Source organism: Strigops habroptila, chromosome Z (genome assembly GCF_004027225.2).
Source record: "Strigops habroptila isolate Jane chromosome Z, bStrHab1.2.pri, whole genome shotgun sequence".
NCBI lineage: Eukaryota > Metazoa > Chordata > Aves > Psittaciformes > Psittacidae > Strigops > Strigops habroptila.
Genome location: NC_044302.2, coordinates 91,397,072 through 91,413,405, shown reverse-complemented (window position 1 = coordinate 91,413,405; position 16,334 = coordinate 91,397,072). Strand labels below are relative to the sequence as shown.

General features: G+C 42.1%; 1 protein-coding gene across 5 annotated transcripts in view; it reads left to right on the top strand.

Moving 5' to 3' along the window:
- The first annotated feature begins 1,675 nt into the window (after nucleotides 1–1,675).
- Nucleotides 1,676–16,334, top strand: part of UNC13B (unc-13 homolog B) — a 212,451-nt gene continuing 197,792 nt past the window's right edge. For 4 of the 5 annotated variants that reach the window (XM_030512441.2, XM_030512438.2, XM_030512440.2 and 1 more), the window contains exon 1: nucleotides 1,676–1,812. In XM_030512441.2, the coding sequence (XP_030368301.1) occupies nucleotides 1,791–1,812 (22 nt within the window). In that variant the 5' untranslated portion in view covers nucleotides 1,676–1,790. The remainder of the gene's footprint in view (nucleotides 1,813–16,334) is intronic. The other variant, XM_030512439.1, reaches the window with a different exon arrangement.

Here is a 16,334-nt window from a genome sequence, read left to right as displayed (position 1 = left end):
CTACACCTGAACTGCGCATAAAGGGGCAAACCAGAGCTTTTGAGGAATTCAATAGAATTTCAGCAGCACTGAAGCCAGTTCAGGGGCAAGAAGAGAAGATTCCTTCCCCGCCTGCCTCAATGTTGGCACTCGCAGCTCCCTGCACTGACAGTTCCCATTCACACTGCTAAGTGGAACTGTTCCCAGTCCCTCGAGACTGGCTCTGTTAACACTTTTAGCACACAGTCTGCCTGTTTGTTTGCAGGAACATCATGGTTTGTCCTTTCAAGTTGTTCGTCTTGGTATCTCAGAGGAGCTGTATGTATATTTTTGACACATTTCCTTGACTGATACACTTCTGTGAAGCAAACATAAGGGCGCTAAAACATGCTGTGCTGGACAGGGCAGAAATCAAACCTGTCTATGTCTGAATTTTGGCAAGGTTGGTTGTGTCTTCGAAACACCTAGCTAGGAGTAGTCTGTATGTAGACTTTTGAGTTATTCTAAACATTAATGCAATAATAATCACATTATATCATAGAATCACAGAATGGTTTGTGTTGGAAGGGACCTTAAAGCTCATCCAGTTCCAGCCCCCTGCCACGGGCAGGGACACCTTCCACTAGAGCAGGTTGCTGCAAGTCCCTGTGTCCAACCTGGCCTTGAACACTGCCAGGGATGGGGCAGCCACAGCTTCTCTGGGCAACCTGTTCTACCCCATACAAATTCATACCCCCATAAGAAGCTCAGCTGATGCACAGCAACAGCCACCCATATACCCCCATGGCAGCAAAATCCATAAGCTTTCAGGGCAGACCTTACCACCATGTTCCAGTATTTAAAGGGTGGCTACAAAGAAGATGGAGACTCCCTTTTCACAAGGAGTCACGTGGAAAGAACAAGGGATAATGGGCACACATTACTCCTGGGGAGATTCCAACTGGACACGAGGAAAATTTTTCACAATGAGAACAATCAACAATTGGAATAACCTCTCCAGGGAAGTGGTGGATTCCCCAACAATGGACTCTTAAGGTTTGGCTGGACACGGTGCTGGGACCTCTAATCTAGGTCATGCTTCGCCTGGAAAGGTTAGACCACATAATCCTTGAGGTGCCTTCCAACCTGGTATTGCGGTCCCCAAGGCAGGGATTTGGAACTAGATGATCTTTAAGGTCCCTTCCAACCCAAACTGTTCTGTGATTCTATGATAAACCAGAGCCTGTCCCAGGATGGTGGAGTGTAAATGGTGGTAATAGCTCCTGCAAAGACACAGTCAGGATGTGACTTATGCAGTAAGTTCTGTCAGCTTGCAGGAGTGAGACAAAAGTGAGAAAAACAGGAAAAAAAAAAAAGAAAACAGAAAAAAAGAGGCAAAGTACCAAAAGCCCCAACCAACTACAGACGCCCCTTTCCTGAGGTACAGACACTGCCGAGCCGGGTCCTGGCAGCGGGAGGGGACCCGGGCTGCCTGCCCTACGCTCCGCTCCCCTTCCCACCGGCACACGACGCCCCGGTGCCACCCGGCGAAGGGTCGCCCGGTCCCGCCTGCTCCGCAGCGGGCCGCGGGACCCAAGACCCGCGGCCTCCCGAGCCCCGGCGGGTTGCCGTGGTGACGGGTAGGGCGGCAGCGGCGCCCCCTATGGACCGCCTCGGGGTGGCAATGGCGGGTGTCCCGCCCCGCCCCTCAGCGGCGCGGACCCGCCCCGCTGTGGGTGCCGCCGCCGCGCCCGGCCCGTGGAGCGGGAGGCATGAGGAGCGGAGCCGGGGGCGGCTGCCGGGGCCGCGGCTGAGGCGCGGCGGTTGCCGCCATGTCGCTGCTGTGCGTGCGAGGTGAGTAGCGTGGCGGTGGTGGCCGGGCGGAGCCCGGCGGGTGGCCGGTGCCCCGGGAGCGCTTCACACCGACCCCGTGCCCCGTGGGGGGCTGGACGGCCGGGAGGTGCCGTGGTCACGGGCCGGCGGCTGTGGGAGCGGGGACAGGCGGGGGGTCGGGTGCGATGCCGGGGAGCAGCGGTCCCGCCCGGTGCCAAGCGCCGGGAGGAGCCGTGTTTGACTTTGGTGGTGGTTTGGACACGAGCTGAGGCGCTGCCGCTGAGTGAAACTGCGCTCGCAGGGAGCAGGTTGCTGTCACGGACTGTAGCAGTTGTCACTCTCGGTATGCTCACCCATCACATGCCTTACTATTTCAGATACGCTACTGATTATATTCTCATCCTGCTACCAAGCTTTGTTCTCTTGCCGAACAGGTTACTGAAAGGCAGCACTTTCTGGATTACAGCGCTAGCGGCTGCTCCCTCGTCTGCGGTTTTCAGTTTCTTGCTCTTTTGTGCCAAAGAAAAGAGTAAAATCCCTGGAGAAAGCCACCTGCCAGGACTCACGGTGCTGGGACGTGCCTCCCGTCAGCGTTCTGTGCTGAACACCGCGGTCACAGGGTGTCCCAGGGCGCCAGCCGTGCCCTGCGGCTTTAAAGTGTAGTTTTAATGTTCTCAACGCCTTTCCCAGGTATGATAAAATAACTGGCAGCCGTGTGCTGCTGACAGTTCAGGTCCTCTTTCACTTGCATCGGGTGGTTTGGTTGCAGCTCTGCACTTAGCTGTTTGTCACCTTTTTGAATCGAAAATCCTTGTTTTGCTGATGGTGTTAATAGAGTTATCTTTGAGTGTGCGTTTTTTTTGGGAGAGCGCTTCTCTTGGAGGAGAGCGCTTTTAAATTAACTTTCAGCCCTTTTGTTAATCATACGTTGTGTCTAAGGAGTTAGAGGTGTGAAGTTTATCTTGAAAACGCTTTTGATGCTAACTGTGCTTCGCAGTTGACACAGAACTGCATGTCTGGTAGACATGTATAGTTCGTTTTGAAGGCTTTGCAAAAATACCTTCGCTGAAGGTGATTCTTATTGGCTCAACAATGCTTCTGAGTTACAGGTGTTTCTTCACTTTTTTGGTGGTTCACCCTCAAAATGTTCTAAGGCTGTCCTTTAAGGAAATATGGTTTTTAGAATCATAGAATGGTTTGGGTTGGAAAGGACCTTAAGATCATCCAGTTCCAACACCCTGCCACGGGCAGGAACACCTTTCACTAGACCAGGCTGCTCAAGGCCCCGTCCAACCCAGCCATGTGGAGCTGGCAGAGTTAAAGATGTGTTTATACACCATCTACTAAGAATAGTGAAAGAATGTGAACTGGATGACTGAGTTACTGGAACTGTCCTTCCTTTTCAGGGTGTTAATTCTTGGTCTGTAGAGTCTTTGGGACAAAAGCATTTCAGCAGCCTGGAGCGATGTGCTTTCCTGTCTGGCTTGTTCTTTGGTTTTGTGTAAAGAGCTAAAGAAGAAACTTGAGGTGGCTGGTGACCATGTGTGATGGAGAATTTTTGTGAAAATTGCATCTTTCATTTCCATCTGCTGTGCTAAGGTAGTAGAAAATACCAACAGTAATTTAGATAGATGATACTGAGCAACTTTATTATAGGAATGCAGAACATAGTGAATTTACTGAACTTATGGGAACGTGTGTTCTGAAATAGCTGTGACTGAAAGAACAAGCTGATGAGATCTCACAAATGTGAACCATTGAACATGAAATGGAAGTATGCTGAGGTAGAGCAGCCTGAAGAACAAAACAGATACCAGGAGAATGGATACAATAAGAATGCTTAATTGTCACTTCTTTGGAAAAAAAAACCCAACCAAACTAAAAACCATTTCTCTCGCATTTTCCCTTCCCACCAAAATGAACTAACCTTGCTGAGAAAGCAGTGCAGCTACTAAGAAGACAGCTGGAAAAGCTGCTTTTTAATATGAATACACTAAAAGTGGTGCACATTTAAGACTGCGTAGTAACATGGGGTTAGATGCTGAAGACCTGAGATTAAAAAAGAAAGACAATTAAAAAATCCTGTTAAATGAATGTAGGCGATTGGGACACTGTTGATAGCCTCTGAATTGCAGTTTAACAGATAAAGGGAAATGTGGAAAAAGCCCTAAGTGGCAGCGTAACAAGAAGCCTGGCAGGCAGAAAGATAAATTCACTGATTTATTTCCCTCCCTCTCCCTTGAATTACGCACATTAGTAGTATTTTATGAATGGCTAATCTAAAACAGCACACACCAAACATGTCTGGGTGCAGCTTTTGTGCCTGAAAGCGCAGCTAACATACATGGCTTCTTGATTCGTGGTTAGTGGTACATTTCTTTTACATTTCCTTCTTAGAAAACAGGTTTTTTTGGTTTTGTTTTGGGCTTTGGCTGGGTTTTTTTCAGAATCATTGAGCTGTATCTGCCATAGAAGTACCAGACAGAGAATCTAAGCTCAGAGGAAGTGTGAGTTTGGGCTCACCTCCACGTGTTCAGAAGATGTGTGAAGTGAGCCAGTGATAACAGGCTGTTACAGGAGCAAATTAAAGGATTCTTTTGGAGTAGAAAAATATTCAGAGGGTGTAAGTGAAGTGAAGGAGAAAACAAAATCTGAATATTACATGACTGAGGCTTTTAGAGGAGACTTCTTCATGTTTCGATTCTACTGCTAGAGTGCAAAAGAGATTTCATATACTCCTGTTTAGAGCAGCTGTGTCTGGATTATGTCTGGTAATCTTCTCTTGGCATAGCGTGCTTTATTAGTTTGCGTTTAGTGTTGTATTTGTGAAAATAGCACATATTAAATAAAACTGTTCCCAGTGAAGCAGTCTAGTCTTTCATACCAGTCTTGCATCGTTAACTTTCCTTGGCCTTGTCTTGGAAGTCTTGATTTTACCTCAGATCTCAACTTAATTAAATTTATTATTCTCAGCACAGCTTGCGAGGGTCATAGCAAAGGAGGACCCTGCTGAAGTTGGATCACCCCGTCATGGGTGCTCTGTCATTGGCTCCTTTTTTCCATTTCCATTGTTGTCCTGACATATCCTGAGATGTCAGACCCTTTCACTTGCTCACTTTTATTACACCTTCCTTTGTCCACAGCTCTTGCTCCCTCAAGATAGCGATGGTTCCCTTCTAGTTTACCTTCTCTCCGCTTTATAACAGTTTATGCTGTGTCTTCAGTGCCGCTGAATTCCTAGCTTCTTGACCTACCTTATCCATCTGATAACTGTAGTAATAAAAACCATGTCTCTCTGTTTCATACCTTGCCTGTCATTTTCACTGTGTCAATGTCTGAAATCCTTTGCCATTGCAAGGATATTGGCAGTAGGGATCTTCCCTCATCCCTGTACATGGTACCTGGCTTAGTTCCCTGAGGGCACAGTCCTTTTGTTTAATGTGCTTTTGTCTTGGGGCCTGATCCGCAGTTATATGTGTGAGGTTTGGCTGCCTGAGGTATGTAGGAGGCTGAGTTTGGTGACCTTTTCAAGTCTTGCACTTTAAAACTTTAAGTTAATGACTGCTGTGTGAAATTACACTGTCTGGATGTTACCGATTTTTTTTTACCTACCGTTTATTTTGCTGCTGCTCTGAAGAGTTAGAAAAGCTTGTTTATCCGGTGTCATTTTTATCAGAACAGTTGGAGTGTTGGAATACTACTCAATGAACTTAACTGTGCATCCCTGTATTGCCAGCAAAATTCAGGTTCTAGTGCCTGCCCACCAAATTCAACTCTGTTGACATCCTGGTGAAAGCAGTGAACAGGGAAAATGGGAATGGATGTTAATAGTAACAGAAATGAAAACTTGCTCATCTTGTGGAGTACTTAGAAATACCCATTACTAGAAGCTCGGTTGTCAAATATCAGGGCTTTTTCTTTGTGTTTAAAGGATTTTTTTCTCCCCGATGCAATAACCTCAAGCTCACCTTGGTATTCTTTGTAAGGGTGAATGCAGTGCCTCCAGCTCTTCTGTCTCAAGGGTGAAAGTCTCTAGCTGGAGCTCCCTGCACTGCACAGAACTGGAAAAGAAACCCTGCTTGTGTTTGTGTAGATCAAAATGGAAAATAACAGAATTAGACATTAAAAGCAGTAGCAATAGTACAGGTTATAAAGGTAGTGTATAAATAAAAATATAATGCTTTGTGAAGAATTTTCTATGTAAATGTTATGAACTCCTTTTCTCTAGCTGTAATTAGTCAGGAAGCTAGCAGTCTGTAGTGCTGGAACAAACCAAAATGCATTAGAAATCTGGATAATAACACTAAGATAAAAGTCTTCGCTACTAAATGACCTTCTTTGCACTGAAACTTAAATTTGGGGTTTGTAAGGTTATAATTGGTGGCTTAATTGGAGAGAAAACCTTTAAACTTCCAGGTTGCTTCTGTTGTTAAATAGGAGTGTTTAAAACCTACAAACCATGTTTGGCTTGTGATGCATGTGCAGTCATTCATTTTCCTGTTTCAAACCATTATGCCTTCAGTTTTGGATGCTGTTGCTGCAGAAGTTTCAACAAACAGTGTGGAGTCTTTCTTTTAAAGATTTAGGGACTAGGAGCTACTTGACCCCTCCTTGTAATTTTCAGTGGGATGAAGGAAAAGTGCAGGAGTGCTTCCTGAATTTTAATAACATCTGCTTTTTCTTAGTCACTTCGTGTCCTCTCAGTTGACTCCTTTGCTTTGGGATCTGCCAGGTTGAACTTTAATTAAAGTCATTAAAATACTGTTTTAATATGCAGCAAAATGCTGGATTTAATCTAAATGCTGAAAGATCCTGTTTTTGAACTCTAACAGCCTGAGAGCTAGTTGCAATTTACATAATGGCCTATGAAGTCCAAGCAAGCAAGACTGCTTTTTTTAAATCCAGGACCTTATTTCAAATATTTGACTTGGAGGCATGTGAAATACATATGACTGATGGCAAATGATCCTCATACAAGTTTCCTTTGAAATTTCCTCCTGCCTTTTTTTTCCTTTTTATGCCTTGTGATCAGATTTTACTCAGTGTTTTGAGAAATATTTGAATTGATTGGTAAAAGCTATTCTCGCTGCTTTTCCAAGAGAGCTTAAACTAGAGGAGTGTGCCTAGTAACTCTCACTCTCTTGTCTTTTTCATTCAGATAATTTATTGTGTGGTATTGCAGACAGATTGGAAGCTGCTGTAGGGTCTTCTCTTACTCTGCCTTTTTGGTCGGTTAAAGCTTATTAGTTAGTATCTGGCATTTTCTTAGTGTGAAAGTGTGTGAAAGCAGCTTGCTGTTCTTGTCTCTTTTTTAGATAGAAGGACTTCTGGAGTCTGTAGTTTGAAAGGTTTCTCTTTAGCACTTGAATTTGCTCTTCTTTGCAGTCTTTATTTTCTGACCATACTTACAAAGCTTCTATAGAAATGGAAATTGTATTTAGTATTCTTGTGTTGATCTCGTCATCATTAAGCGGAGAACTGAAACCTGCTTTATTCCTATTGCCAGCTCGTGCTTATCTGTACATGCATTAGCCATCTTTGCCAAGGACTTTGCTGAAATAATATTTTGTTTGTCTACTATGACCTGTAAAATTTGGCATATGCTTTCTGTGATATGGATTCCTATTCCATAGATATATCCTGGGTGTTTGGATCAGATCTCTTTGCATTTAGCAGGATTTCAGGTGGCTTTTCTTTTCTCTTATGCCCTCCTTATACCTGGCTAAGCTACTGTGCATACTGGTTCTTCTATTATTTGCCTTTTCACTGGCTGCTGGGTTCTGCTTGGTTTTGTATAAGTGGGAAGTGCCCATTCTAGGAGCAAAAATGTCGAAACAAGGAAGGCATTTGCTATGGGACACTGCACTAATCATGGCTGGTGTCTGAAGTGGCTAAGCATTACCCTGTTTCACTGGCTTTCCACCACATTATGTCATTTACACGTTAATGAGACTATCCTGCACTAGCAAGTCGTATGTCTCAAAAAAATCTGCATGTTAAATCTGTGCGGTATAGATCAGCCTTTCCAAATGGATGTTGAATAGTAGGCATTGCTTTTTTGGAACTTTAACTCCTTAGACACTTCAGACACTTGCCTGGTGTTCTCTGTGATCTGTAGGTACCTGTCCTGTTCTCCTTGCAGCCTGTTTCCTAATCTCTCAGTATGCATTGAAAACAAGTGTGACTGGGCTACAGACTTCTCTGCCATCTGAGTGGCAGTTATCTAGCCCTTCTGATTTTTATTATTTCCATCTTGGATGTGCTGTCATCTTCACTTACTGATGGGCTGGGAAATATCTGGTTCACAGGTACTTGCCTCTCCATGGGCATGGGGCGTGGATGCCTGTTGCTTCTTCACCATTAGCAGTAAAGTCAATAAATGGGATGAGAGGGCAATATCCGTATTGGTGTTTTTTTCTCTAACATAATTAAGATTTTTTGTTACATTTAACTTTCTTCCTTTTTCCTGCAGCTAACTTCCTACACCCAACCTGTGTTGGCACCGTTTATTTCTTGTATATTTTACCATGGAATATAGCTGTTTGGGGTGGAATGGATTAAAGCCGTACTTCTTGCTCAAGGAGTAGTTGTTTTCTGGCTCCCTAGAAAACTCTGAATAAATGGTTCCTGATATCACAATTTCAGTTCAAATTTATTCTTCTCAGTCAATTTTTGAATAATTATCCTCAGCTTTATGAAATTAACCCCCTCTTAAATGTCCCTCTTCTGTTGCTGGGGATTGTCTTTGGGCACACCATGTTCTATTTGATTTGATCACAGTGACTGCAGGGAACTTCTAAATAATTGTTTTATAGAAGTAAATTGTAGTGGGGATCCAGAATAGTTGTTCTCCTGTTTTTGAGTTGGAATGCTATTTACAAGTTTTAGAAGAAGTGAAGAAGTACTGGTAGGCATATGAACTCTGCAGCATCTCTGTTTAACTGTCTTTATATGACTAATGCTGTCTTCTGTGATGAGTTCACAGATTACAGGTACATACAGAACCGTAAGGGAGTTGGCTACCTGCATTCAACATGTAAGCATATGTTCAGCGACCTTCATTTTATGGAACTCCTATGTTGAGATAAAATTAAATCAAGGTGTTGTCAGGTATATATAAACCTCACCCTCTTTGTTTGCAGGATTCGCTTTTGCTGGCCAGGCTTAAATTTGTTAAGGTGTCAATGTTGCTGGGCAGGGTGAATGGGTTAAAAACATTGTTAAAGGGATAAAAAAACTGGTTTTGTTTTGTTCCCTTTTTGCATGCCTTTTTCCTTGCAGCTGAACGTCCCACATGAATGGAAAGTGAATTGGGCTGGATTGGCATGTTTGATCACAGATAAGAGGAGGTGTCTTTGTTTGAGATAATCTCTAGCCTAAAACTGTTGGAGTGTTTTAAAAGAAGTTTGGCTTCCAGCCTTGGCTGTGTCCCTTTAAGGAATACTGGTTTTAACCTTATTACTTAAAGCTCCTGTGACTTAACTCTCTTAATGCTTTACAGCTAAATGCTCTGCTAAACAGGCTCCAGCATTTCCACCATGGAGATATAATTAGGTTTAAGATAACTGCAGAATTACGCTTTCGATTATTGGCGCACTCGATGTTTATTTTCTCAGCTCAGGACAATGTAGTAATAGTTTAAGAAACATCATTAAAAAAAAAAGTTAATTACATGCTAAAGTACTTTTTGGGTCACCCATCTGTCCATATGAAGTCTGCAGCATATACCTAACCGGCTGTTGTCTTTGTTGGTCTCTTCTGAAGAGAGGAGTTTGGAGCTGAGCCCGTTAAACCCTTCATTCTTTTGAGCTTTTATGGCAGCAGAGCGGTTCAGGCTTTGTGGCAGGAATGCAGCATGCTTGAATAAGGCAGTGTGAACTGATGAAGGGATAGCATCACCTGAAACCTGCTCTGGAGGATGATAGAGAGCTGTTGTCCAAGGCCTGGGCTGGGAAATCGTTGTTTGGCTTTGGAACAGACAAGAGTTGTTGCTTGAACTTCTTTGATAGCAAATCTCTCCCTTCATGGGACTTGTCTCTTTCTTGGCTTACCACAATTTTTGGAGTTGTCATAGATTTATCTCAGGTTTTGTGCCACTGGATGCCTGATCGAGGACAGACAGCTTTATAAACTTCTAGTATAGGGAGCTGTATGCTTTATTCTGCTCTGCACTGATTGTTGGCATTCCGAGTATCACAAGAAGATTACTTACTGTAAGGCTTTTTTTTCTTTTCAGCAAATCCTTGACCAGATTGTTCGAAGACTACTGTGCAAATTGAGTTCTTTCAGAGTTCTGTGGGTGATTTTAAATTGCTTTAGAATATGTTCTAAAGATATTTCAAAACTGTTCCATATAGCCAGGGACTGATGGAAAGGCTAGTCATGAAAAAATTCTGTGTCAAATCTCACTCTTAGCTATGTTGTGAACTGAAAATACCCGCTTAGCAAACATAGCAGTTTCCAGGGAATCAATCTATTAATTCATATATATTCATATATATGAATATGTAGTTATTTCGGTTTCTAGAGAGAAACCCTTTAGAGACATTTTCCTTTCCTGGGGGGTCGTATAAACCTCAGAACATGTGTTCAGGAAATGTCCAGGGACTTCAGACTTCCAGTACCTGTGATGATTCACTTTTAGTTGTCACACAGTCTTCTTTTGTGACAAACACAGTGCTTTGCAAATGAAGTCCCTGTGGAGTGTTATGGCTGCCATTATACATTGGAGATCTACAGTCTGTATGTTCTGGAAATCTTTAATACTGCTCTTTCCTATGAGGCCAAGAAAACCAGACACAAATTGAGATAATGCCAGGGTAGCTTACCAGCTTTGGGTGAGGAAGGAATTTGACTGCTGAGTAAACTACTACACACGTTTTGGAGAATGGTGTGTCATTCCTATTTTGATCACCTTCCCAATTTCATGAGTTATTCTTCATCATGAGAATTCTTTAAAGGCAAGCAGATGATGTTCTTCGTAAGATTATTTGGCCTCTGTGGAAGGCATGCTTCATGTGGCTCCTCTTTCAGAGTCTGAGGGGCCATAAATTACTAGAAAGCTGAGACTGCCTTCGTTTTTTGATTTGGAAGTTCTAATGCTACTGAGATCATAATGCCATTTCGTAGATTAATAAAGTCTTGTTTTTTAACGAAATAAATACTTGTTATTTTCTGGTTTAAACATCCCCCAACCTTGAACTCCTGATCTGAACCTAAACTTGTAGTATGTATCTTGAATTTGGCACACAACATGGCTATGGATTGGTGGGGAGGGAAAAATGGATGTGAAACAGTAATTTTATTGCAGCCTTTCCTACCTGCTGTAACTAGCTGAGTGTGCAAAATTTTATTAGATTTTGACATATCAAATTAAGTAAGTGGAGTCTGTGTATGCTCCATTTTAGTAGGAGATTTTTTTAGCAGATTAACTGCTTATAAACTCTATAGTTATAAGGCCAGACTGGATTGTTGCAATCATCTAATACGTAGGACATACTAGATGTAGGACATAGTATTTTTTAGTATAACAACCTAGAGTCTTCTAGAAAAATATCAGATTCTGAATTAAAATCGATGAAGGATTTTCTGCAGTTTTCGGCAGCTTATGTCATTGTCATATGGGACAAATTTAAGCTTTGGAAGAATGAAGTACGGTAATGTCTGTTACTTGAGTAGAGAGGTACATGGCCTGTTGTATTATGACTAATCTGACTAGAATGAGAAATGTTTACGTATTTTCCCAGGGCTAGAAAGACATCAAGACATGCCATGACCTATCAGATCGCAGTGTTAAATCAGTGTTTTGTTAACACCTTGCCTGGGTTGGAGAAGTGGTGTTTAACAGAGCTCTACCAACAAACCTTTTACTTCTGTTGTAAACTTGAGTTTGAAGTTACTGGTCTGGCACTTTGACCAAAGATATAAAAATGTGTTCAGGCTCTTTTGGAGCAGAGCTGCAGGTGCTAGAAGTTTGAATACGTATGAGTTAACCCCGTGCATATGCATTTTAGTTTTTTTTCTCATACAGCATCAGGAAAGACCTGTTGTTCTGATGAAATAGGGATTACATGGTCCTGAAATGACAAGTGACACAGTTACATAAAGTAAACAGTGAAAAGCGTTTTAATTAGTCGTGTTGAGTCTGTTTCCAGGAGGGTGCAAACACATTAGTGTTATAAAGCAAAGTGAGGAGCCTGTGACTTAAAGTGGTAGGAAGGGGGCTGTTGGTGTAGGACTTGGAACGAGCCCTCAGGGTTAGCAGGAGCCATGAGGAGTAGGGGTTATGAGGGGAACAGAGATGTTGGAGGGGATGTCCTGCTCTGGAAGGAGAGGAATAAAGGTGACTGGGAAAATTCCACTCTGTGTTAGTGATGCAGAATTGTAAAGCAGCATTAGTGTGGATAAAAGAGAACCAGCTGGGCTGAAATTGCGTTGGGAAGAGCTGATTGGAGATTTTTCTGCGGTAGCACGAGGGATCTGCCGCACGTAGTCCAGGATTTAAATGTGGGTAGAAATCTTGTAATATGGTTCTAGGGAAGTACTTCTGGGTATTGTCACTGTGAGAGACTAACTCCCCACACCAGGGAATGAATGCTCTTGGTGATGGCTGGGTACAGAGGACTGTTTTATCTGACAGTTACATCATCAGATAGTGACTGAAGCTATAAAACTGAGGGAGTTAACTGTAGACGTGGCTTTAAGAAGCGCAGAAGATGCTTCAGGGAAGCTGGGCTTAGGACTGAACTTGGTTTGAGTCATCACAACTTAAAGTAGTAAGTTAAACAGATAAACAGGTAGACCAGCAGCTGTTGAGCCACTAAAGAGACTGAAGAAGCTTTCTGGTGAAGTGAGGAGCTTGGATACAGAGGAAGGCATGAAATACAGTGAAGCTACAGGGGTAAATATTAGCATCTCAAATAACAGAAGAGACTCCACCTAGGAAATAACCCCAGAGCTGATGATTCACCTGATCATTGCGTCAGGATCTGGTGAGCAAACACAGAACCTCTGAGAGGTGTGGGCAAAAATCAGTTTGTAAAGGAAGGTGTATCTTGAGGATCAGGAAGTTCAGGGCTAAGGCTGTGGATTTCACCTCTGCAGACAAGGTGACGTGTTGCAAAGGGTATTAAAACAAATAAGAAGAAATAACCAGTCTCACCAATGAAGGAGCATAGGGACAGTGAGTTGAGTAAAGGTGATCTGGGTATGATTCCTGAACTGTAGGAAATGTTTCTTATGAGGGTGACACTGAAAATAATGCACAGATGTATATGGGGTGGGAGCAAAACTTTTTAACACCTTGAATTTGAGTCTGGTAATCTGTATCCCAGAGTGCTAAACATTCAACATTTGGAATCTGAACTCTGTTAGCAGAAGTTTAACTCCTGCTGTAAGCAAGCAGCGGCATCGCCTAACTGGAGAACAAGAAAGGTGGTTTCTGTAGGTTGATGGGAAGATAAGGAGATGGGTGATGATTATGGGTAAGTATGGGTCTTCCAAAGCAGGCAAGACTGATAATATACAAGGTTTAAAATTTTAAAGGGAGAATAATAAAAACTTTATAGACAGGTGAAAGCAATGTGGAAGGTTGCAGGATATAAAATATGGCATGGGTTTGCAAGAGGAAGATTGTGCTGGGATGACCTCTTGTTTCTAGATGAAAACATGCATCTATTTGGACTTTCGTAGTATCTCACAAATCACCAGACCAGACATTTCTTTCTGAACAAAATAGGAATTGACAAAAGCCATGTGAAGTGTACATATTGCTGGTTGGAGAGGCAGAGAGATGTCTTCCACTTACGGCATGGTAAGAAAAGGAGGAACGTGTGTGTCAAGGTTGGTTTTATGACAAGTCATAATGGCGCAACCAGTTTGGAAGCAGATAAATATGTATGAAGGATTCAGTGACCCTGAGGACAGTGATAATGAAAATGAGTTTATATTATGTGGAAGAGCTAGGTCCTTAAAGGCAAATGATAAGAATTTCTGACAAATGCAAAGCTAAGTGAAAGGAGAGGTGTTGGAGACTCCTGATGAGTCAGCACCATGGTGCTGATAAACAGAAATTGATGGGTTATGTGACTTCTGTCCATTAAGACCATCAGGAAATTAAACATGGGTGAGGATAATGTTGACGTAAGATACAGAAGGCAGAAGTGTGCCACTAATTGGAGTGTAGGCTGGAAGTCAGGAGTGATTTTGAATGGCTTAAGTCGTACAGGTGATGGGACGTCCAGCATTAGAGGTGATGACTCCAAAGGGCCCTTCCAGTCCTACGATCCTCACAGCACTTTGTTAGGATGTGAATTACTGCTATGACAACTATTTGCTATAGACAATTGAATGTTAAGGTAAAATTTTGATGTAGCATCTTGCTTAGTTATAAATTTTAATAATAAAAACCTCTAAGCTACATGTAAGGAACTTGCTTGTACTGAATTGTTAGCTAAGGCTGTTTATTTTAGGTCATGGCTTTGTTTGTAATGGAATAGCCTGGTGGAATCTTCTCTTTAATTTTTATGGAGGCCCAAATGCAAGCAAACAGCATGGTTTTCAGGAGGATAGTCTGGTGAATAATGCTTGGCGTTAGTAAGACCTAGTTGTGGTTCAGTTCTTTCTGTACGTGTTTTGTTAAAACAAAAGTATTGGCAGCTGAATGCTGATATGTTTGGGAGACTCAGCTCCTCACATGCTGTGAAACTGCAATGGGTAGCAGCCATTTGGCTGCTTGTCCCAGATGGAGTTAAACTCATGTGCTTGCTCGGTGGCAGTCTCCAGGCTGAATTTTGTAAAACACATTCTGTCTTCACAAACTTGACTTAAAAAAACCCAAATATACCCAGACCATCATTTTCAGCTTTCTTCTGGGGAGGATATTGTGAGTAGCTAATGTCCCAAGACCATAAGCAAAAAAAAACCCAAAACCCACCCAAACAATGCAAAAATGTTGCTGCCAATCTAACTACAATTTCCTGTTTCTACAATTTGCATGTGTCCTCCAGGGACCAGTGTTGTGTGAGCAGTTTCTGAATGCTGAGTAAACTCGGACTGCCAAAGAATTACTCTGCAAAGAGTGTTCTGTTACATCTCCTGTTCCTGCCTGGGAATCTCATTCAGTTCCTCTATAACTCATATCCTAAGCAGTTCTTTCACTCATTTTTAATGCTCATAGTCAGCTTATTTCTATCTTCTAGATATTAATCTTTTCTCTGGTTTGTGAACTCAAGCAATTAAATATTTAAGTAACGCAATATTAATATTTTCATTAAAACTGGTTTTCAAACTAGACCAGTCCTGCTTCATTATTTGGCGCAGGAAAACACAGGTGCTGTTTTTCCTGGAAGCTTATCATTTGCAGTAGTATGGTGGGATGGTTTTGCTTTTAAGAAAAATAAGAGAGTTACCGAATCCACCACAAATGTGCTGTTGCTTTGAATTTCTCTTTTGGTGAATATGCTAGACATTGAAGTTGAACAATGTTATTTACTAATATCAGTTTTTAGCTTAGTGTTTTTCAGGGCAAGCTGGTGCTCAGTCCTGCTTGACAAGTAGCCCATGTTCCAGTTGGTTGATTGCTTGCAATCCTGTAACTTAAATCGAAACTACCAGAAAATACAGCAGGGCTGTGATTAGGTGGCAGTCACCTCTGGTGTGGTTAGTCAGCATCTCTTGTTCCAGGGCGCATCTTGTTTGAACTAAATTTGAACAGGGAGTGTAGAAACCTGAGTCATTCAGGAGTCTGTACAGATGACTTCAGTGTTCTTGTTGATTGAGGAGAGAAGCACGTGCCAGGCAAAGGGGAAGCACACAAGTTGTTCTGTCTGTAATTCCTGTTTTTTATTCCTTGTTTGGTGCCAAGGAATAAATGTGTCTTCTAGCAGCTGTTACCTCACTGTGACCAGGCTGTGTGATTTGACCTAATAATTCTGGCAAGATTTGAGTCACTTAAGTGGCCTTTTGCCTGTATGTACAATGCAGCTGCATATGCTTTGTGTCTTGGAGTAAATTATTCTGTAAAGAGGTAAGTGGTATATCTTATTTTCAAAATAAAAAACAAAATCGATTTTCCTACTCGTCTGGTTTCTGAATGAGGTTTGGTTTTTTTGTGGTTTTTTTTTTTTTTTTTAAATTTATTTATTTTTTTGCTTTTTGGCTTTTGTTTATGTTCGGTTTTAGGGTTTTTTTGGTTTTATGGTTTTTTTTTTTTTTTGCACTGAAGCTTTTCTTATAAACTAACTGAATCATTGGTTTGTCAGGAAAGTCAGGTTACCAACTCAGACTGGCTCCCAGCAGACTTAATACATTATCAGTCTGTCTCTTTTCCTGCCTTCTGGTGCAAGGATATGGCTTTCATTATGCAGATTTCCTTAGTCTGTGACAGCTGGGGGCATATATGAGTTGAAGTCTGGTTTGTGTAAAATTAAGTAGTGTGGGTTTTGTTCCCTTATTCAGTTAAGGCATTTCCACTAACTTAAAAAAATGTATTCCTGAATCTTACAGAGCTTGAAAGAAGGATAATTTATGCCACTGAAAATTGG